This window comes from Panthera uncia, assembly GCF_023721935.1.
Source record: "Panthera uncia isolate 11264 chromosome A1 unlocalized genomic scaffold, Puncia_PCG_1.0 HiC_scaffold_16, whole genome shotgun sequence".
Classification (NCBI taxonomy): Eukaryota; Metazoa; Chordata; class Mammalia; order Carnivora; family Felidae; genus Panthera; species Panthera uncia.
The window spans coordinates 63,821,908-63,845,607 of NW_026057576.1; the positions used below are offsets into that span (position 1 = coordinate 63,821,908).

The 23,700-nt window shown below is 37.6% G+C and overlaps 1 protein-coding gene across 2 annotated transcripts in view; it reads left to right on the top strand.

Annotated features, from left to right (window-relative positions):
- The first annotated feature begins 430 nt into the window (after positions 1 to 430).
- The window catches only part of GPR180 (G protein-coupled receptor 180), a 40,209-nt gene continuing 16,939 nt past the window's right edge, over positions 431 to 23,700 (top strand). For both annotated transcript variants that reach the window (XR_007461153.1, XM_049647138.1), the window contains exons 1-6: positions 431 to 668; positions 3,304 to 3,462; positions 11,402 to 11,602; positions 18,032 to 18,212; positions 18,354 to 18,403; positions 21,094 to 21,251. Coding sequence is in view for 1 of the 2 variants with exons in the window: in XM_049647138.1 (XP_049503095.1) it covers positions 524 to 668; positions 3,304 to 3,462; positions 11,402 to 11,602; positions 18,032 to 18,212; positions 18,354 to 18,403; positions 21,094 to 21,251 (894 nt within the window). In the remaining variant the exon portion in view is untranslated. The remainder of the gene's footprint in view (positions 669 to 3,303; positions 3,463 to 11,401; positions 11,603 to 18,031; positions 18,213 to 18,353; positions 18,404 to 21,093; positions 21,252 to 23,700) is intronic.

Sequence of the window (23,700 nt, forward strand, 5' to 3'; positions counted from 1 at the left end):
AGTACAGTTACGTGTCTTTGAGACATTAAAGCGGAAACGTCCAGCAGGTTGCATAGGCACCTAGAGCTCTGCCGGGGCTTTCCTTTCTTCGCCAGAAACGGTGCCATCGCGCGCTTCTCAGTTCTTTCCAATTTCCACACCCTCCACTTCCCCGAGAGCCCTCGGGAGCCACGGAGGCGATCCCACGCATGCGCCGTGGCACCACGCACAGAGACTGAGTGGGATACTTTTTCCGTAACCTGAAGCAACATCCTTCTGAGTCTCCATAAAAAAGGCGGGAACTAGCCAACGGGCTGAGGAGTGATGGGACGCGCGCCTCCGCACGTCCCGCCCATTTCAGCCTCTGATTGGTGGGTGTACTTGGCTCATGGTGGAGGGACCTGCCACATAGGCTGTCAGTCTCCCGGGGGCGGGTCCGCGACGCCGGTCCTGCTCCCTCCTCCCCCACCCCCGGCTGCCGACGTGGGGAAGGCGGCCGCAGGCTGTTAGGGGCCGGGGCGTGGGTCCCGAGCGGGAGGGGGGGATGGGAGGCCTGCGGCTGCTGGCGGTGGCCCTCACCTGCTGCTGGTGGCCGCCGGGCGGCCAGGGTAAGACCCTGCGGGGCAGCTTCAGCAGCGCCGCAGCCCGAGACGCTCAGGGCCAGAGCATCGGCCACTTCGAGTTCCACGGTAGGTGCGGGGGCGGGGAGCGGGATGCAGGCGCGTGGGCCCATCTCGCGGGCCGCGCCTCCCCACCTCGCTTCGGGAGGCCTGGAGCCGGCGGCGGCGACGCGGGGACCTCCCCCCTCTCCCAGCCCACCCGGACTGCCAGCGTCGCTGGCAGCCCTCCCCCGACCGCAGCTGCCGGAATCTTGGGCTGCTCGAATGCCAGCTCTGGTGTTGCTGCTCCCCACTCCCTAGTCTGCACCCTCCCCCAGGAGTGATTGTGTTCTGCGCTTGGAACGCCGCTTCGCCAACCCTCCCCACACGCACGAAAGTACGGAGACTCTAATGCATCTTTCGAGATCCTTCCCTCAAGGAAGCAGGGTTTGCTCACCCCTGACTCAAACTGGTTGTAGACACTGAGGCACTGTACTTAGGCGTTCATCGAAGCCCCAGAACTTAGATTTACTGGGTTTAGTTTTTGTTTTTAAGATCAGTTTGCTCTAACCTCCTTGAAGCAGAGAGGTGTGGGAAACCAAATAAAACACCTGCTAATCTGGTGGTCACAATTGCTAGGTCAAATCGCCTAAAGTAGGAGATTGACTCTGGACCAGGAGGCCCGGAATTAACTTGACAGAAATGCTTGTAAGTGGGTCCTGGGAGCTGCATAATTTGTATCCTGTCTGGACCTTCTGAAATGAGAAGTGCATTTGATTCTACTTTCTGGTCTCCCTCAAAAATCAATAATTCTTGAATGAATGAATTTGCAGGTCATTCTAATTTTTGCTTTATTTGCACTCTCGAAATTTAAGTGATTTTCTTGGTATGTACTCTTGCTACTCTATTTGACTAGTACTATATTGCAAATAATTATTTGCCTTGATGAGGTTGGGATCCTTGATTAATGTAGCTTTTAGCATGAAAAGACACAATGTCAGACTGTGGTCCTAGAGAGGATTCTTAGGAGAAGATAATAGGAGCAAGAAGCTATTTTGGTGTAGGGAATTTAAAGTATTGGGAAGGTACAGAATTGGTGATGTAAAGGAAGAGGAACCTGAATTTTTTTTTTTTTTTTTATACTCAAAGTGTTTAAAACAACTGAGAAAAGAAAAGCAACCCAGTTTTCCAAAATCCAGTGTGGCACAGATCTTGAGTGAAGAAGAAACTCTAGAAACGGTTTTGTTATTATATTTTAGGTCACATTTTTAGTTTTTTTAATCAACTGGCTGTAACTGTACTTTGAATATTGACAGTGATAGTAAAGACATTACAATAAATGGCACAACCTGGACAGTGCTGGAAAATCTGGGCTATATGGAAGCTACAACCTGGATTATCACTCAAGACTAGCAGAGGACTTAGACAACCAGGAGATTTCATGATGATATTCCATGAATATCATCATGATATTCCATAAACATACGTTTGAAATCCAGGTGTTTTAAGGAAGATTGAGGAATTGAGTGTTCAAGTATATTCACACACACACTCTCATTGTGTGTATTTATTACCAATTTTCAGTGAATTTGAATTCAGTAGAATAATATTACTAAATTACACTGAAATAATAAACTCTAACTCAGTGCAATTTAAGATGCTAAGCCTTTGAGTCACTCTTAAAATTATTGATAATTTGGGGGAACCTGGGTGGCTCAGTCGGTTAAGCGTCTGACTCTTGGTTTTGGCTCAGGTCATGATCTCACAGTTTGAGGGTTCGAGCCTTGCTTTGGGCTCTGCGCTGACAGTGCAGAACCTGCTTGGGATTCTCTCTCTCTTGCCCTCTCTCTCTGCCCTCCCTTGGTCTCACTCTCTGTCTCCCTCCCTCAAAATAAATAAACAAAAAAAATTAAAAATAAAATGAAATTTTTGATAATTTGTAATGTGATCAATTTATGTAGGAGACTTGGACATTCTTTGATACATACTGTACATTTAAATTTATTTAAAATGTTTAATTAGAGTAAAATTGTAATAAAGTGATGACAGCAACAGAAGAATATATCTTAGAATGAAATAAGTCTCCAGCTTTTCTTCTCACCTAGAGGCAACTACTTTTTACCATTTCTGTTAGGGCCTTAAATGTAGTTAGTGTGTGCACCCAGGCTTATTCTGTAGTGTCTTTACAGTATCTATTGTTCTGAAAGTTCTTTTGTAAAAGTCACAGATGTCACATTTTTTACATGGTCTAAAATGTTTACCCCCAAACTAATTTATTTAAACTTTCTTGCTATTAGCTATGCTTATTTTTTACATTAAAAGTATAGCTAAATATTAGCATACATGTTACTTTAGAAAACAAGAGCAACTTTGGTGGGAAATTGCTGTAGATGGTTTATAAACAAAGATTAAAGCCATGTGGAGTGGTTCTAAAAATGAGGCAAAAATTCTGTGACAGTGAATGTCCAGATATAGTGAAATGTCATCAGTTTTCCTCAGAAGTAGATGGAGACACCACAGGTTAAGTTTGGATAATTAATATGAATAGTCTCTTGACTTGCCTCTGAATGGGCTGTTCATTCTCAAGTGATCTACCTAGTTAAGTGAGATTTAAGAAAAACTGCTCTTTAAATTCCTGTTTTGATAAATACAGATGTTGAATTGTCTTGTCATTTCAGTTCCATACAAGACCAAACTTGTTGATAATTTTTGTTTTAATGTCAAGGTGACCATGCTCTTCTGTGTGTCAGAATCAACAACATAGCAGGAGCTGTTGGGAAAGAAGCTAAACTCTACCTGTTCCAAGCCCAGGAATGGCTAAAGCTCCAGGAAAGCAGTCATGGTTATAGTTGCAATGAAAAATTGTCCAAAGCTCAGTTGACAAGTGAGTATCTCCTTTTTCTTTTGATCATTGGATCTGTTTTTTGACTCCTGAATGTTGAAGTCTGTTGTTTATATACCAAGATGTTTCATGACACATCATGCTTTGATGACATTTTGTCTAGTACATTTTAAGCTGAAGTTTAAGGAAACCGACTTTTTCCTTGATCAAGGGGCAGAATGCCTTTTCCCTCCCTTTATCATTAAAAATTTTTGAAAAATATCTAGCTAATTTCTAAAGGCATACTTTCATTCATTTGTACTTCTTACAAGTCACATAATTCACACCAGTATGGCAAATATATTTTGACCCAGTGGCAGCATGGAATGAACGATAGCATTTGTTGAATGCTTATTATCTGCTAGCACTGAGCAAAGCACTAAACATGTATTATCTCAGTTAATTGTATAATTTAGCCCAAGTGATGCTGTTTTGCAACATGTTACTAGAACATGGGACCTAATCATGTGGTGACACAGTATGTCATCTTGGGATGTACAAGCACCACATCATTTGTAAACTTCTAGATTTGCCTCTAGAGAAGCTCTGCTTTTATTATCCTAGTTGCTTGTATCCTGGAGCCCTTCCATTCTCATCAGGACTATCCCACGTATTAGGGTGCACTATCCAGAATTAGTGCAACTCTTTTTAATTTCTGTATAAACGAAGGGCATATACCATGCTACCCATGTTACCTGCTGGAAGTTAATTGGTTGTAGAAGACATGAGAAATGTGAAACTTCCATTAGAAGAAATAGGAATTATCCCTCTCCCCTCTCCCTTCTGTAGGGAAACAGAATTATCCCTCTGTTTCCCCTACTGTCTTCTGTATATCAGTGAGTCTCTGAATCTTCTTTTGATTAGTCAAGTAAAACATTGCCATTTCTAAACTTTCAGCCTTCCGAGTCTTAGCAGCTCTCTTAGGTCCCTCATAAGGTAGCTAGCTGCAATAGGATTAAGAGTAGAAGACCCCAGTCCTTGCCACCTCGTGTAGGGATCTCTTATTTAGATTTATGAGATGACATTAACAGTATGTTGAAGAAGTCTCAAATGACTGGATTCAGATATCAAAGAGACAGTTATATAAACTTATTTACCTCTCCCTTGAATTTTAGAACTAACCTGGGAAATTTGTGCAAATGCTCATTATCAGTTATCTTTTCCTTTCTATACCAATTTGGTCATCTGAATGTTCCACATATGTATAAAAAGTTCTGGCCTTCCATTCCTACTTCTTATAATGTCCCAAACCAATTCATCCTCTTGCCCATCTAGACCTCACCCTCTTCCAGTGTTCCCTGTTTCAGGAACCAACACCACCATCTATCCAGTAAGCAAGCTAGAAATCAAGGAGTCTACCAACACTCCATCTTTGACCTCTCCATCTCCTTCCAGTCTATCAGTGAGTGACCTCTAAATCTCTCTTGAATCATCTACTTTTCTTCATCTCTGCCTCCACCACATTATTCCAGTCTGCCATAATTTCTTGCCTATTGCAGTAGTCTCCCATGTGGCCACTGCTGCCGTGCTGGTGCCCCCCGGAACCAGAGTGATCTTTCTGAACAGGGATCACGTCACATTCACTTCTTACCACACTCATAAATACTTCTCTTTTTCTACTGCTCTTAGGACAAAGACATGCCTCCTTAACCTGATTAGCAAAGCCATCATAGTCTGGCCAGTGTTTGCCCCCCAGTTCTGTCTCACAGCATTGTCCCCTCCTGCCTCATTTTATCTGTGGGCTTGTTCTATTTCAGTGCTACCCTGGGCCTTTGCATAGGCTTTTCCTCTCTTGTTCTTCCTTCCCTTTTTGGCTCCTTCCTACACTAAGTTAACATGTGAGTTTTTATAGCTTGTTTTCCTCCACAGCACATATTATAGTTACCGCTTTTCATTTTATTTATTTGTTATAAAATCAGCGAGAGAAGCAAAGCTCTTCTGGTCTACCCATTCACTCATGCATACACTGGGCACTTTCATGCTTCATGTACTAGGCAAGGCACTTAGGATAAATCAGGAACTAAAATACACTCTCTTTGTCTTTATGGCTAGTGGGGGGTCACAGGAATGAATCTGATCAATGTGAATAAATACGAAATTGCAATTGTGGTAAGTACTATGGATGCTAGTCACATGGTGTTAGGAGAATGAAAACTTATAATATGTCTTTGTAGCTTTTACTAAGTATTTGTAGGATGAATCGTCATAGAGCTTAGGGCTTGAAGGGCTTTTGGTTTTTGGTTTTTTGGTTTGTTTTAAAGTTTATTTATTTAGGGGCATCTGGGTGGCTCAGTCTTTTGGGTATCCGATTTCGGCTCAGATCATGATCTTACAGTTCGTAGGTTCGGGCCCCGCATCGGGTTCTGTCCTGACAGCTCAGAGCCTGGAGCCTGCTTCAGATTCTGTGTTTCCCTCTCTTTGCTCCTCCCCAGTCATGCTCTGTCTCTCAAAATAAATAGACTTAAAAAAAATTTTTTTTAACATTTATTTATTTTTGAGAGAGAGGGTGCGTGAGAAAGGGACAAAGAGGGAGAGAGAGAATCCCAAACAGGCTCCACGCTGACATGGGGCTTGATCTCACCACTGTGAGATCATGACCTGAGCCAGTATTAAGGGTTAGATGCTTAACTGACTGAGGCCCCCAGGCCCCCCCTTTTTTGTTTTTATTTTAATTCAGTGTAGTTAACATAGTGTTATATTAGTTTCAGGTGTATAATATAGTGAATCAACAATTCTATACACTACTCAGTGCTGATCATAATAAATGTTCTCTTAATCCCTTTTACCTATTTCACCCGTCCCCCCACTTTCCTCCCCTGTTTGTTCTCTGTAGATAAGAGTCTTTTTTTCTTTTTTTGTCTCTTTTTCTTTGTTAGTTTGTTTTGTTTCTTAAATTCCACATACGAGAAAAATCAGATGGTATTTATCTTTCTCCTGACTGACTTATTTCACTTAGCAGTAACTCTCTAGATGCATCCATATTGTTGCAAATGGCAAGATTTTATTTTTTTCATGGTTGAGTATTATTTCACTGTATGTCTATACCGCATCTTCCTCATCCATTCATCTATCAATGGACAGTTGGGCTGCTTCCATAATTTGGCTATTGTAAATAATGCTGCAGTAAACGTAGGGGTGTGTATATCTTTTCAAAGTAATGTTTTCATATTCTTTGAGTAAATACCCAGTAGTGCAATTACTGTATCATATGGCAGTTCTGTTTTTAATTTTTTGAGGAACCTCCATTCTGCATATAGTGACTACACGAGTTTCCCTTTCCAACAACAGTGCATGAGGGTTCCTTTTTCTCCACATCCTCGCCAACACTTGCTATTTCTTACATTTTTTTTAAACCATTCAGGGAGGTGTGAGATGATATCTCATTGTGGTTTTGATTTGTATTCCTCTGATGATGAGTGATGTTGAGCATCTTTTCATGTGTCTGTTGGCCATCTGGATGTCTTCCTTGGAGAAATATTTATTTGTGTCTTCTGCCTATTTCTAAATTGGATTGTGGTTTTTTGGTATTGAGTTGTATTATGTATTTTAAGTTGTTTATGTATTTTGGATACTAATCCTCCATCAGATACGCCATTTGCAAATATCTTCTATTTAGTAGGTTGTCTTTTTGTTTTGTGGATTGTTTCTTTTGCTGTGCAGAAGCTTCTTATTTTGATGTAGTCCCAATAGTTTATTTTTTCTTTTATTTCCCTTGCCTCAGAAGACATATCTAGAAAAATGTTGCTTCGGCCAGTGTCAGAAAAATTACTACCTGTGTTCTCAAAAATTTTTATGGTTTCAGGTCTTCAGGACCCACATTTAGGTCTTTAATCCATTTTGACTTTTATTTTTGTGTCTGGTGTAAGAAAGTGGTCCAGTTTCATTCCTTTGTATGTAGCTGTCCAGGTTTCCCAACACCATTTGTTGGAGATATTGAGGGTTTTTTTCTGGTTGGTAGGCTGATTACTTTGTATTTGGTACCTCAAAGTCTTTTTCTCTCTCCAGTAAAAACTTATGAGGCCATTTAAAGCTTTGACTTCTAGGAATTGATTTGTTTCTTTATATTACCTTGTTAATATTATACCATACCCTGTATACACTTGCAAAAACATAATTTTTATATCAGTCATATACCTTCAGTCCCTGAACTTATGGGTACAAGGAGACAGTACAGTGTGATGGAAAGGCTGCTAAACTGAGAACCATGGCTTGTTTTCTTTGAGCCTCACTTTACCTATCTGTACATCAGGAAAGTTGGGTTAGTTTTTGCTAAGGTTCCCAAAAGTCCTAACCTGATGTAATTCTAAATATAACTCTTCAGGATGTAGTTGAATCTATATAGGGCTATAACTTATGTAAAATCTCTAGCAGATGTTTCTTAGACTATTTTTCCTTCTTCTCTGTTCTTCTGTTGAGTGCAAGGGTATTATTGGAATGGAAGATCTCAGGTAATAAGAATTTGTGGGGGAATGATGATTGTTTTGTTAAATTTGGGGACCTGAAATAAATTAAGTACTGGTAATATATATAGATATATCTATATCTATCTATCTATAGATATATATCTATAGATATATCTATGTAGATATATATATATCGCTTTTTACAAATCTTATCAATTCTTTTCCCAATACCAAAAGCCAAGTCTTAAGAAAATCTATATTCTCTACCTTTTACATATTAGTGGTCATATTTATAGTATGTTATTATTTAGAGGCTTTGGTGCATTGAAACACAAAACATATCCTTAAATGCATGACAGTGTAGTAGTACCACATATTTTTAAGTAATTTCTTGTAGAAATATTCTCATTTCCTGGCCATTAATGAGACTTTGAGGATTGAATAGCCTTTTACCTACTTGGTAATGTGTTCCTTAACTGTTTCTAACTCCTATGAAAAACCTTGTGACTGTGAACTATGAAAAGACTAGCAGATTTGAAAAATCCTGTAGTGTCAGATGTTGCTTGTGAGTATATATATTCCCCCAAATTAATGTTTGAGAAATTATTTTTCTGTCTTCCTTTTTCCTCTTTCAGTAATGCTATAAAACATCAAATTTTAAAACAATGGTAAAAACTATTTTGTAGGTTTTTAAAGCAAACGAAGGAGACATTTAAAAGCACTGAAAATTACAACTGTATGTAAAAAACATTTAACAAGGAGGTTTGGGGTAATTTGCTGTCATATTACAAGAGCTAAATATTTTGCATATAAAACATTTTCAGTATTATCTTTTTACATCAGATGCATAAGATTTCCCTTTGTACAATTGATGTGTTTTATAAATCATTTAAAGATATTAGCATTTTATTATTTTGTGTATTTTTGTTAACAGTATTCATTTTCTTTAATAACATGATTCGGCAACTAGCCATTTAACGTTATTGTCTGCAATTCAAGTTTTGTTAATATTTGAGATACTAATTACATCAGCATAGCACATGCATGCTGTGTGGTAGTCTTTTGTCTCAAAAACAATGAACATACAGTTTTGTGAAGAGGTTTGTTTCCCAGGCCTGCTAAAAAAGGCCACAAGACAAAAACTGAAGGCCAGTATCACTTTTTGAAGCACACTTTTGTTTTTATTTGATGTAAATCTGCACAATTGAAAATGAAACATTAAAGAGTATATTGGTGAAAAATATAATAGTTAATTTTTATTTTTTATGTCATCTTATCTAAGAAAAAAATCACAAGTGATGAAATAGCAAAGTAGCAGAACCATTATATTATGAGGTCCAAATTATGTCATTGTGAGCTGCACATTTCACATGCCTAATTTCTGAGCCACTGATGATCATATATTGAATTCTTGTTAAAGGTCTTCAAATATTTATCAGAAACTAGAGTCTTTGCTACGCATTTCAAGAAGCTATACAGTAAAAAATAAATAAGTAAGCAAAAAAAAAAAAAAAACGCAGTATAAATGCCAGCCAATTTAAGATAGCCCCCAAAAAACAATGCTGTGGCATTATTAATAAAATCAGCTTGTCCGCTTCAACTGCTGTTAATGAAATTCCCAATTGTAAAGTTTTAAGTCCTCAAAATTTGAATCCTGACTAGATAAATCTGTATCTCATTTTAAAGACCATCCATAAGTAGTATTTTTTAAACATTTTGTTAGGAACATTTCCATTCATATAGATATGTTGAAAGTGTAGTACAACTAGCATCTGTATATCCTGGCTTAGATTCAATAATTGTTAATATTTTGTTACATTTGCTTCTTATTCGTACGTGTGTGATTTTTGTTTTAAATCACAGCATAAGAAAATAAGCTGTGGATGTCATGAGCAGTTTGCCCCAGCATGTATCTTATAAGAGTGAGGAAATTCTTCCGTTAGCATTACCATTATGATGCCTAAGAAAAGGAATAAGTTTGTAATATCCTCTAAAATCTCTTCCACATGCAGATCATCAAGTTTATCTCAACAAGTGTCTTTTATTTATTAAAAATTATTTTTTCTTCAATTGAGAAAAAGATCAGGACTAGCTGGCCTGCTGTGGGGGCAATCTAGAGTTGGAGATTGGACCCATCACTATCTTATATTTTAAGAATACTTTGTATAGAATCAGACTCTTTAGGTAGGATTTTTATATACTGTCTCATTTGCTCCTGACAAGCACTGTGAGCCAGACAGGTCAGGTACCTTAATTTTACTACTGAAGAAGCACATTTCGAGAGGTTAAGCAATTTATTTGCTGAGTCATGAGGTTATTAAGTAATAGCACCAACTCGGCTACTTTTTTTATTCTACAGTGTGTTTGAGACATAACCCTCCTACGTGAGAGTACCTCGTAAGTCAGAATCATAGTTTCAGATTTGGAATGCATATTAGACACCATTAAGTGTTTCTCAGAAGGGGTGCTATTGACGTTTTCGGTGGAACAGGTCTTTATTGTATGACATTTTACCTTGGATTACATGCGGTTTGGCACAGCCTCCCTCCAAGGACCTTGTCCACTATTGTGACAACAAAACTGTCCCTGCACATTTTCAAATGCCCTGGAGGGGAGCAGGATTACCCTGCATTGAGAACCATTTATTGGTATAACTACCTGTTTTAAAGAAAGGAAAAGGAGAATTATCCTTTATTCAGCACCTACTGTATGACAGGTACCATCCTACGTGACTCCTATACCTCAGTGCTTTCTTCCGCTCCTTGCTCCAAGTATTATCTCCATTTTACAGATGAAGAGAGTAAATGTCATTGCTTGTACATCTTGCCCAAGTTTACATGGCAGGTAAGTATTGGAAGCCAGGATTCAAACACAGATCTGTGTGATGCCAACTTTCATGAACCTCCCCGTTCCCCCACGATAGAGACCGGGCCCAGTATAACAACTCTTACGTTCCCATCATTTCTATTTTTCCACTTTGAGTATCTTTTTAATGAATAATCAACGAGAAAACGATTTTGGAAAATCGTTTGAAGGTATATGTCGGTCATAGTTTTTAGATACAGTGATTCCCTGAGTTGAATGCTCCATTTTAAATTTAACGCGAATATAATTTTCAAAAATGTCTCTGCAGCGGTTACACAGCTTTGTGAATGTACTTAATGCCACAGAACTGTACACTTCAAAATGGTTAAAACGGTCATGTGTTAGGCATGTTTTACCACAATAAAAAAGAAAATATTTTTAGTGTTGCTAATCCACATGAAAATCTTGACATACTTAAAATTCAAATTCAGAATTTCATTGAAACCATTCTACTCATTTGTGATGCTTCACAGGACTTTTATAATGACTCCTTTGGTTAAGATACATTATTTTTATCTACCTTATGATTTACAGACCTTATTCCAAAACTACACCAGGGGTTTGATTTTCAAGGTAATAAGAACTAAACAAAACTGCGAATTGATTATATGACTAAAACAACGAATACATTTGCGAACTTTGCTTTGAAAGTACTATTTTCTTTCTCTTTAAAGTGGCCATGAATCAGACTGAACATAATCTGACTGTGTCCCAGATTCCATATCCACAAACGTGGCACGTGTTTTATGCAGACAAGTATACGTGCAAAGATGACAATGAGAATTCTCTGGCAGAAGATATCCCATTTGAAATGATGTTACTAAACCCAGATGCCGAAGGGAATCCATTTGATCATTTTAGTGCTGGAGAATCTGGTAAGAATATATACTCAAATGTATGTTCTAAGTATAGAAAAAGATTGATGCACGAATATCTTCATGTTGTGTTTTTAGAATATTAAAACTTAAAAGCAACTTAAGTGTGTAGTAGTAGGCAGATGGTAAATGAATCCTTTAATAGCATTTTAATAGCTATACTATTAACTTAAGGAAGCAGAACACTAAATTTTATATTTTACAATTTCAAGTATGTTACAAAATGCACAGAATGAAGCAGAGAGAAGTACAGAAATATTAACAGAATGTTTCTATATTTTGGGTGGTAGTATTATGGCTGATTTTTAGTCTTCTCTATACATTCTAAACCTTTTTTGTTCTTATGATAACATAGCATTATTTTTATAAACAGAAAAGTGTTAATAAATTGAGCAATCTAAATTGGAAAACCAATTTTTAAGTGAGATAGAAACTGACCTACTTTTCCCAACTTGTTTAAACAGATTAGGGATTATCTTCATAGGAGCTTGCAACCATTTTAAGAGTGATCAAAGTTTATAATGTTTTCCAAAATCAGAATTTATATGCCCATAAAACATGGGCATATAAAATATGCCATCAAAATTTTAGGTCATGGGGCGCCTGGGTGGCTCAGTCAGTTAAATGTCCGACTTCGGCTTAAGTCATGATCTCACGGTTTGTGGGTTCGAGCCCCGTGTCGGGCTCTGTGCTGACAGCTCAGAGCCTGGAGCCTGCTTCGGATTCTGTGTCTCCCTCTCTCTGCTTCTTCCCCATTCATGCTCTGTCTCTCTCTGTCTCTCAAAAAGAAACTTAAAAGGTTAAAAAAAAATTTTTTTTTAATTTTTGGTTGTGTATTGCTCTATGGAAGTTAAGATTCCTAGCCCAAACAGAAATGAATGACTTCTTGCGATTAATGATAGACATGCTATGAAGTATTCCAGCAGACTTGTAAATCAGCGTGTCAGAATGAAGACTAAGATCTGTAGACTGTCTATCAAAGAAGGATTAGGAGTTTACTTCTTACTGAGTTCATTACCCATTTGGAAGAATCAGCCTGCTTAGAGAAAAATTTCAATCCCATTAAATCTCATTGACCATCATGGTGAGTGGGTGTAGGAAGAACAGGAATTGAGGCTACATTAGATTAAACCGGTTGTTTAGTTCAAAGTGTAAATTGTCACAGCTAGAAATGTAACTCGAGGAGCATGTGTTATGGGCAGTAGGTCACCGGTAACTTAACATGTGGAAAGATGAATTTTTTAAACTATCTTTTAGTCTAAAAACAATGTTTACATAGTGACAGAGTGCCAAACATTTTTAAATAGTTAAAAAGTTCTTTCTGTGAAGGAAATGACATAAGGGTAAGCCACTCAAGTTGTTTTTGAATGAAGATGAACTTAAAAGTTAAATTTTACTTAATAGTGCTTTGGAGCAGTATGGATCATTATTGGAAGTTAATTTAGTCCTACTGTTTCTTTTATCTTTATAACATTTTCTGTATTGGGAAACGCATTGATGAAATCCAGGTCTACTGATAGCATTGGATGGACAGTTGGATTAAATTGCTTGTATGGTCCCTTTTAACCATAAGTCTTCACTATTTCCTATGACACTAATTTTTAGGACTGGTAAAGGCTCAGAGAGAAGTAATGCTCTGCTGTGGTCCCTGAATGTGCAAACCCTACAGACTGAAGCGGAGTTCAAATCTAATAGCCCTTTCCCCTCCTGCCCTTCCAGCAATATGGCTTCAGTTCAAGAGGTGGTTTTATTTATTGTGTGGATCCATGAGACTCTGCTACATCCTGATATGCTTTTTTTTTTTGGCTTCCTTACCCAGACTCCCATTTTTGGTGTCTTTCCTCATTCCTAATTAGACTTCTGAACATTGACTATAGGCCATAGAATGATCACGTTTGTGGCCTGTGCCACTGAACATCAGTCATACTTGCCCTGGCTCACCCTGAACCCTGCCTACATCTTCCATTGTTTTTCCCAGCATCCTGAATTATGGCTAGCTTTGTCTTTAGTGTTCATACAAACTATTCCGATTCAGCTCTTAGTCCTGACTCCTTCTGACCTACCTTCTCCTATGACTGATTTTGATTTGATGCTTATACTTGTGTCTAAAATCTGTCTTATACTAGAATGGATAAAGTTACATTTAAACAACAGGCAAAATGTCACTATAGTATGTATTTTCATTAAGCATGGGATTCTGTGCAAGGCTAATCTGTGGGGATTGATTATTAACAAATGCCAGAAATACTCAGAAGTATTCAGATTTGTTATATGGCTGGCTTCATTCCTAGGGATCACATCATTTTATTGATTAAAATGCCTAGGAGCCTTAAAATATGATTAATTCCACATTGCCATAAGATGTGATGGTTTACATCGAAGTCTAAATCAGTGGTTCTCAACCCATCACTGTGCATCTGGAGAGCTTTAGAAAATATGTAAATGTCCACCCTCTGAGACTCCAATAGATTGGCTTTTGGAGTGGAAGCCAGGCAACTATAGTTTGTCAGAGCTTCACGTTGACTCTAATGTACAGAACCAGTGATCTAAAAGTCCATATTCCACATTGTTTTGGTATTGTATTGGTTTTACAGTACAGTCTTGAGAGGGATTCTTCCTACAGTATAGGAAGCCTCAAGGTATGGAATTTATTTCCAGGGAGTAATCCCCAGTTAGTTCATCTTAGAAACTTCTTCTCATTTGTCTTTCTTTCCTGAGTAGGGAAAATTGATTTGCTATGGTTTTTACTGAGAATTGACTACTAAGCTGTATGTCTGAGGGGTTTGAATTACATAACCTGGTGCGGATAGCTGCAATCAATGCTACGCATTATTCTGGTTAGATTTTATCATTTGTTTTCTTTCAAACCAATTATGTGTTTTGTGTCTATCAAACTTCGGTTAAGCTCCTATTTCACAGATTGGTCTAGGTTAAAAAAAAAAAAAAAAACCATTAAGGCAAGTATGATGCCACTTGACAAAACACTACATAGGAATATTATGCTTTAAGGTAGAATAAAGTAAAACTGCTTCTTAAAAAATTAGAATTTTTGTTAAAAAATCAGCACTGTATTTGTGTTCTTGTTAGAGACGAACAGATGTACTTAGACTCCTGAGAGTTAAAGCATTATCATCTGAAGTAGACTGGTTTTCATCGCAATAATATTATAATATTATTCTCTGTTACATCTGCCATCTCACTGTTTTTTCAAGATTCCAGATACGAGCTCTGGTAACATGTTGGCATGCTTTGGGTTTAAAGTAACAGAAAACTCGAATGCAGGTGGTACAGACAATGAATGAATTATCAGGCAGAAATTAATTATCTTACATAACAAGAATTGAGGCTTCCTCATGGTGGTTTAGTCAGCGTGTCTGTATCCTCCTGTCTTCTGACTGTCCGCGTTGTCCGTAGGCTAGCTCCCTCGTGTTCAGAGTTAACTGCGGTTCACTGTGTGGGCATCGCATCTAGATAACGGCAAAATTCAGTATGTCTTTTGAGAGCAAGGACACCTTCCTCAGAGGCTCCCTCGTCGCACTTCCCTGGGCAGAACGGGGTCACATGCCTTTGCTCTACAGCATCCTAAGAGAAATGTAAGTGAAGGTGTCAAAGAGGGTAGACCGACGTGTCAGAGTAAAGGGTTAGGCTTCCCTCTTGCTGGCAGGAGTGTTGGAATTTCTGTGATCAGTTGAGACTGATCCAGATCCATCTTGAAACACTTCAGGGTGGTGTGGACACCGGGGCTCTGAGGCTGCAAGCGGAGCGGGCAGGCGGGAGTGGGCCAGTGCCGCGGCCATGGCCGGTGACTCTCCCCTTGTCTTACCCTCTTTCCTCTCATCTCCCGTCCTTCAGCCGGAGCTGAGTTTTTCGAAGCTGTGCTGTAAGTTTTCTTCCTGCTGAATTTGGCCAGCGCTTCTTGCCGTGCAGCTTGCCTTAAAACCCACACATTTTCTCATAACGCATGTGTTTGCCGCCTGCCGCATACTCATTTGATGGCACTTTTCCTCTTCCGTATCTAGGTGAGAGTTAGTGCCTGTTTTAGGATTAGAATCTAATCTCACGGTGAACAGATACAGACTGCTTTCTTGTGATGGATGGTGGCAAAATAAAAATTGATCACTGAGGAGAAAAAAAACTTTTTTTTTTCGAGAGCAACTTTATTTAAAAGAACAGTGAGTGCAGAGTCAGCATTTTATCTTTAGACTGTCTTGTGGACAGGGTCAAGGTAAGAATAATTTATGCAAAGCTGAATGAACAAAGTACAGGGCACAGGTGTCCTGAGCTAGTTCAAGTTATTTAATATATTACCTGAATGAAATAATTTACTAGTTACAATGTTAGCTTTTCTGGAAGGTACATTTAATCTTGAATAATCCTAAAACATTTTTTTGCTACTGACATGCTTTCAAAAGTATCCTCCTCCGGTATTATTATTCTGTTTACTCAGTACATAGTCTGAGGATTTTCTTTTCATGGTAGATTTGTAACCTAATGGAGTCTGAAACTTTATCTTGTAATGGGTATTCTGTAAAGCATTATAAATAAATAGAATGAAAGAATGCCATAATTAAGTCTTCATACTAAGGAGGAAAAATAACGAAGATTCGAAAGGTAGACTAGCATAAAGAATTTTACTGACCCAGTGATAATATGTTTAGCGTATTTTCTGTCTTGTTCCATCACTATAACAATTCTGGGCTTATTGTTCCATTATTTCTAAAGCTGGAATACTTTTCTATGTAAGGAGTTTAAAAAGAAATTATGCCTCTTCAGTTATTTGATCTTCTCTTCCTGAAGTCTAAACATGCTTTTTCACCTGGAGGAGAGAAATGAACTAGCGACGTTTATATATGTAGAGCAGGAGAGACACCCAGTGGCTGAAATACTTACCTTTTTTTTTTTTTTTTTCCTCCTGACCATGCCAAAAACATGATTGAGATCGAACGTTTATTGACTGTTTTTCCTACTATTTGCATCTTCTGGATTGCTTTTTCAAAAAGAATACTCCTTTCTCTGCCTGTTGATTGGAGTTTACCTCAAAGGGGAAGCTAAAGCAGAGTCGGTCTTCGTGATCGATAGAGGTGATTGCGGTTTAGACTGTTTGTCCCCAGGCTCAGGAGAGGCAGCTCTGCTCACAGCCACCGTCACTAAGCGCCAGTGTTGTTTAGACACAATATGATATAAAATCATAGTATTATAGACTAGCTAGCCCTCTGGTTTATGATAAATTTTTTCCAAATTTTCTGAAAAATAATACAGCTCAAAGATTCCAGGTACTGCAGAAAAAGGGGTATTTCTCTTGTGGCTGCATAAAGACTGTACTGGCAAACTGCTAGTAGGAACTAGAGCCTGCTTAATGACTGGCACCGTTTTTAATATAAAGTCTGTTCACTTACTTGGTTCTTGTCGTTACCAAGCAGCTCCCTTTGCTCTTTGGAAATTTCTGCTTACTCAAAATATTTCTTTCACTGTGACCTCATTCGACTTCTTTGGTCTGTCCCAACATTAGCTCCTTTCAACTCCAGTGTCTATTGCCTGATTCTTTCCATGTTTTGTGATTTGATTTCCTGAGAGAATATGATTAGCCTAACTTACCTTGGAGAACCAAATTAGACTGGTGGCCAGTGGCTTGTCTCACCAGTGGCTCGTCTTTGGATTGCTGGCCATCTGGTCGGGTGTTAAACAGTTTTAAGTCAACTGTAGACTGGAGGCTTCTGGTCTCCATAGGATTTCCTTTTTGACAAGAGCTGAAGACAGTTGACTTCAGAAGGGGGCTCTGGTCATAACAGGTATTTTGAAACTCTCTCCAACTGAAAATGTAAGGTAATGGTACATTTCACAGTTGTGTTTCTGCATCAGAATCACCTGATGGGCTTATTAAAACACAGCTTGCTGGTCCCCTCTCCCACAATTTCTGATACAGCAGATCTGGGATGAGGCCCAAGCATGTGCATTTCTAACAAGTACCCTACTGCTGCTGCTGGCCCAGGGATCACACTTTGAGAGCCATTGTCAGGGTATATTAAAGTGTTGTTGACTGAATCTGGTCCTAACTTTCATATGGAAGTAATCCACTTTGGGGGTAAAAAGTATGTCTCACAATGCTGAAATCCTTGTTTTTACTGTTTCCTAACAAAACTGTGATCTTACAGTTAGTCTTCGGGCTTATCCCCCGGCCGCTATGCTTTTTTATATATTGACTTTACCTGCTTTTAGTTTAATCTGCCTTCTTATGTTTAAATCTTTATCCCACAGTAAAAAAATTGTTTTAAGTTTCAATAATTTCCCTTTTTTTTTTCCTTACAAAAGTGAATGCTATGACTCCAGTGAAAAAAGTTTTAGAAATATATTGGCAGGAAGATTTGAAAGCAGCCCTGCACTGTAAGTGGCTTTGTTTGACTGAAGCAAGCTCCTTTCTTCTCTCCACAGGGCTACATGAGTTCTTCTTCCTCCTAGTCCTTGTGTACTTTGTGATTGCCTGCATTTATGCTCAGTCATTGTGGCAGGCTATTAAGAAAGGAGGACCCATGCACATGATTTTAAAGGTCCTGACAACTGCATTGCTGTTACAAGCTGCTTCGGCTTTAGCTAATTACATTCATTTTTCCAGGTAACTCCAAACCACTAAAACTGTGTTCATCATTATGTCTAATTAATCCTAATTAGTTCACCAAAATTATGCCTGCTTTGATTACGAATAATCTTTTCACATTTGTAATTTACACTAATACTCTTCTCTTCAATTCCTCAGTTACTCCAAAGATGGACTAGGGATACCTTTTATGGGAAGTTTGGCAGAATGTGAGTATCTTTCTGAGATTCATTTTTTAAAACATAAACTTGCTATCTGTTTATTGTTTGTTTTCCTTTTTTGTACATTGTTTTTTGTCATAATACAATTTTTCTATCCAAGGTTGGTTAGAATTCAGCTCAACTGAAAACAGGGTTACAGATTCAGTTCCCATGTGTCCTGTTTAACTTCTTTTCAATTATCAGTCATGTGCATCGTTCTTCATTGTTTTTGGAGCATATTTATGTACATTCTCTCACTTTAAGTAAAAACTCATTGAAGTAGATACAATTATCCCTATTTTGCACATAAAGAATCTGGGCTCGTTGACAGGAAGTACATTTCCAAATGTCAGCAGCTTTTGAGCGGTAAAGACAAAACTCAGACCCAAGTTTTCTGATCCCAGAGCTGACATTTGTAGTCCTATTTTCAACCCTTTTTTGACTCTTTTTCTATTTCTGACCCAGAGCCATAGAGTACACCTATAAGTGAACTGACCTCACATCTCGTTCTTTTATTTGTATGAGGAACTTTCATGAAGTAATTTTTCAATTAAGCATGATGGGAAAAATAGTCAAGATTTGCTCTAAAAAAGCAGCTTCTGAATATGAAACCATTCTAGGATTTACTTTTTTAAATATTTCCATAGTTCTGGTCTCCTCTCTCTTTAATAGGGTAGCTTATGGTAATCTCTGTAATCATCTGAAGACCCATTTATCCTCATCTTGCTGCCAGTCTTAAGATTCTAAACCTTCTAGAACCTGTTTTCCTAGTGAAGAGAATGTGTGCTGGTCACCTCCTGGCCACGAAAAAGAGTTGCTTCTTTTTGAACGTTATTGAGAACTCTGGTTTCTCTTGCTCTTGTCCCTTAGGCGACTTAGGATGTTTAACAGAACCGTAGAATTTTCAATCTGAACAGAACCTTAGAAATAATTTAGCTTATGCATTTTAGAGAGGTAAAACACACAAAAGACCATCACGGGCAAGCTATTACCAAAATCAAGGACTTTTGGATTTTTGTGAGTGTCTGCTATATACAAAACACTTTTTTTTTTTTTTTTTTGCTGTCTGGCATCTTCACTGTAGGTTTAAAAGCAAAAGGTTTTTTTGTGTGTGTGTTTTTAATTACAATAAATCAGCGTTGCTAAATTTTGGTGTTCTGACAACAAGTTTGGTTTAATGATTAAATGTCAAGATTTTTAATAAAATCACACAGAATGGGATTTTTGTGTGATCTGCTTTTTTTATCTATAGTTATTTTTCAGAAACAGATAAGCAGTATTCTACAACTATGCTTACAGTTATGGTATTCTATCAATATGTGTATTACTTAGTATACAGAGAAATGAGCCAGAATATCAGGGATCCCCCCCCCCCAGGTATTTGTTTTTGCTAATTATTAATTTATGCAGGAATATTTCTTTGGCTGGCTTCCTTAAGTAACTGAATATGTATTTGTGAGATGTTTAATGAAAGTATTTGGCATCACTGTCACTTGAAATCCGTGGTGAAAGAAAACTGCTTGATCTGAAAGGTCATGGCACTTTGTACCAAAGGTCATGATAGTTCATTGTCAGAACTCACTATTACAAGTATATGAGCATAAATGTAGAGTCTTCAGTTTTAATTTAGAGGGCAGAACAGTGGTCATTATATATCTGAAGAGGTGTATCATGAATAGGTTTTCAGCTTATAAGTTGCTAATATGTTATACCACAGCTAGTTTTATCCATTTCTACAAGAATATCTTTGTATGAAAGAAATAAAAGCTGTAAACATCCAAGGTATGGATGGCAATTTGAAGAAAGTTTCACTTTGTTAAATTCTGATCACGTTTGTGCCAAAGTCCGTATCAAAATATACTATGATGAGAAAGTGATCATCTTTTTTTTTAAATCAATAAATACCAGCTTCCAAAATAAAAATGCATGGAACTTGGAGTATTTGGAGATTGTTGTTTTCTTGAAGCTGGAACCGGGTGTGGGTGGTCTCCTTGCTACTTGTTTAAAGTAGCAGCCTTTCCCTGCAGTGTACGTGGTGGCCGCCTGGTGGCATATCACACCAGGGCACGGATCATTTCGTTTCGTTTGTCTTCCGGACTCAACATCACCGAATGCTACAGCAGCCGTGCATTTTGTTGTCATGGCTATTTCTTGCTAACAGTTTGAGAAAATAAGTTCACACTATGTAGTTCAGCCATCAAAAAAAAAAAAAATTAACAACCTGGAACTGAAGACACTAGTATGCCCCACGTTGCAGAAATTACATTTAAAATGTGTTTATTTTAATAAGCAGTAAGTTACAGAGAACAGTATTATGTAGTTAGAAAAATTAAGAAAAATGGGAAACACAAAGATTTAAAGTTAGTCTTTTTTTTAATATGAAATTTATTTAAAAAAAAATTTATTGTCAAATTGGTTTCCATACAACACCCAGTGCTCATCCCAAAGTTAGTCTTAATAGAGATGTAGAGAGAGAGAGAGAGAGAAAGAATATTGCCGTTAATAAGAACTTAAAGGCAAAATTTTAATTGTTAGAGTTCGACATGGATATCTCTAATTATTGAATTTTATCAACTTCTCTTTGAAAATGCCTATCTTTTTGTGTTTAAAAAATAATTGCTTTATATTCTCAATACAAAAAAGACCAGATCCTTGTGTTATGAAGACTTGGTTGACTTTGGTTTTCATTTCCCATTTAGTTTTTGACATTGCTTCCCAAATTCAAATGTTATACCTGCTTCTGAGTCTGTGTATGGGTTGGACAATAGTGAGGATGAAGAAGTCTCAAAGCAGACCTCTCCAGTGGGATTCTACTCCTGCATCCACTGGCATTGCTGTATTCATTGTCATTACGCAGGTGAGGATTGATCCTCAGTGTTTGTCCTTTGCAATATGCAGAAATGCACATGTGAATATGTCTCATTTCAAAGGTAAAACTTGAGACCCATGAGCAATTTGTCACTTTAAAGTCTTTTCATCTTCTGAGTGCTAGTATAGATTGCAGAATGTAATTGTAATTTATCTGAATTTGAGATTTCTCTCAGCTTATTCAAGTGCAGAATGCTTACTATTAGGTTAGATTCTCATTTCCTACTTAATAGCTTTCTTTTATATTTTCTAACACACATAGTAAGTATTCAACATTTTAAATGAGTGAATCAGTGAATCTGAGATTCATCCATAGGCATGGATCTTTAGGTCCAGTTCTGCTACTTTATACATGAAACAATTCAAGTGAATATCTGAGATTAATGAAAAAGCAATTTACAGAATGAGAAAGAATGGGATCTAGTTTTTGAGAACAAATGCAAAAACAAATATAGTCCTCTTAGCCCTTTTTTTGTTTGTTTTCTCTTATTCTCAGATCTCAATATGCTTATATGCAATGGATTTTATAAAAATTACAAAGAAAGGTATAAACAAAAATTTATACTGAGTTCGTGACCACCATTAGCTATAGATGAAAATGAAATTTACATCTGGGCTCTGCAGAGGACATTATAGTCTAAGTTTTAATGCATTAAATAAATTGAAAATTTCATTAATGAAGGATAAGACCTGTGCTTTATTCATCTTTATACTCATAGTATTTATTTAGTATAGGTGTTGAGTGAAATACGTGTATTTAATTTCATGATTGATTTAGAAAGAGACCATATGACAGGTGGTAATATTTATAAAGGAAATAATGCCTTTCTCAGGCATTAGATGGAAAGGCTAATGACAACTGAATTAGCAATGATCAGTATAAGGGCAAGATTCTACCAAGTTAATGTTTTTGATCTAGGGCTTATGGAGACTAGTGTTCATATCAGGCTAAATTCTCATTTCTCAATAAATAGCTTTTTTAAAAACTGAATTTTCATGATTTCCTTATAATGTTAATCCATTATCATAGACAAATAGGAATTGAGAACTGAGATTATGACACTTCTCTAGAGTTTATGTCAGCGTTTATGACGAATACATGACACATGGCCCTGGTCCTCAACCAGCCAGACAAGGAAGGTGAATGAGACTACATAAGTACAAATACACGTGTATATTCCACAAGTCACACGCTAGTATACATATCTGAAACTGTGGGGTTTGAAGATGTAAAAATGCGAATCATGGGAAATAATAGTTCTTTTTTGTTGGTTTTCTTTGGGGTTAATTAACAAATAGAAATTGAACATTTTTAAGACATACAACTTGATGTTTTGATATATGTATGCATTTTGAAATGATCACCAAAATCAGGCTAGTTAACATATCCATCACCTCACATAGATACCAGGAGATAGTAGTTTACAATAGGACTTCTTTTTGTACAAGTTAAGTTTAGAAATGCAGGTTAGGGAATCATATGGGTATAGTAATTTGGTGGAGTGAAGAAATAACACTTCAGTCATGGAGAGCACATCTTCACCCTAAGAAGGAAATGTAGGTGTGGAGGATGACAGAGAAATTCAGCTGTCAAGCGTGGAAGCAGGAGGATTTCAGAATGAGAAGAGGAAGGGGTTTCTGAAAAACCCCATAAAGTCTAAGAATTGGATTTAATAACTGAGTTTTGATCTAAATTCTTTGGAAGCCACTGAAGACCACTCTAAGGGCCGAGCTGGCAAATGAAAGAAACACGGGGGACCCCTGACATGTGTGATGGCAAAAATATTATAATAGCTTGTGATCAGTGTTTAGAAAAGATGGAGGGAAAGTGATTTCTACCAAAGAGCAAAACACAGAACAGCTAATGAGGAACTTGGTGAGTTTTTTTTTTTACTGTAACAGTAACCATACGGGAGGAAAAAAGTCAACAAACAAATGGATAAGTAACGATGCTGGTCATCTGAGAATAGCCTGGCTGCTTCTAGTGAATAAAAAAAATGTACCCTCCTTTACCCTGAGAGGTTACATCTGAAATCAACAGCTCCGACTCGTTCACTTCTGGATTACAGAAGATACTGACATATTTCAAAGTCACCCTGATACAATGGGCTTGAATACAGGGCAGTTTGATTCTTCATATGGTGTGGAAGGAAGAAAGATTTAGAAGAAAGTTCAGATTTCTACTCTTAACCTTTTCAACTTATTTTCCTCCTTAAAGATATCTTGTATCGGGGGAACATTCACATTTTTTATTTTCTGTATGTTGGTCTCATTCAATAAAAATCCCTTTCCTCTGCTGTAGGGTAGGGTATCAGGGGGGTAAAGTCTGTGCTGGGTGTCTGTGTTTTATTAACAACCTTTATGGTGTGATAAGTCTTAGAACCTCTTAGGAATATTTATATATGCTTTAAGGAGGTGTTTAAAAAGCAAGTACTCTA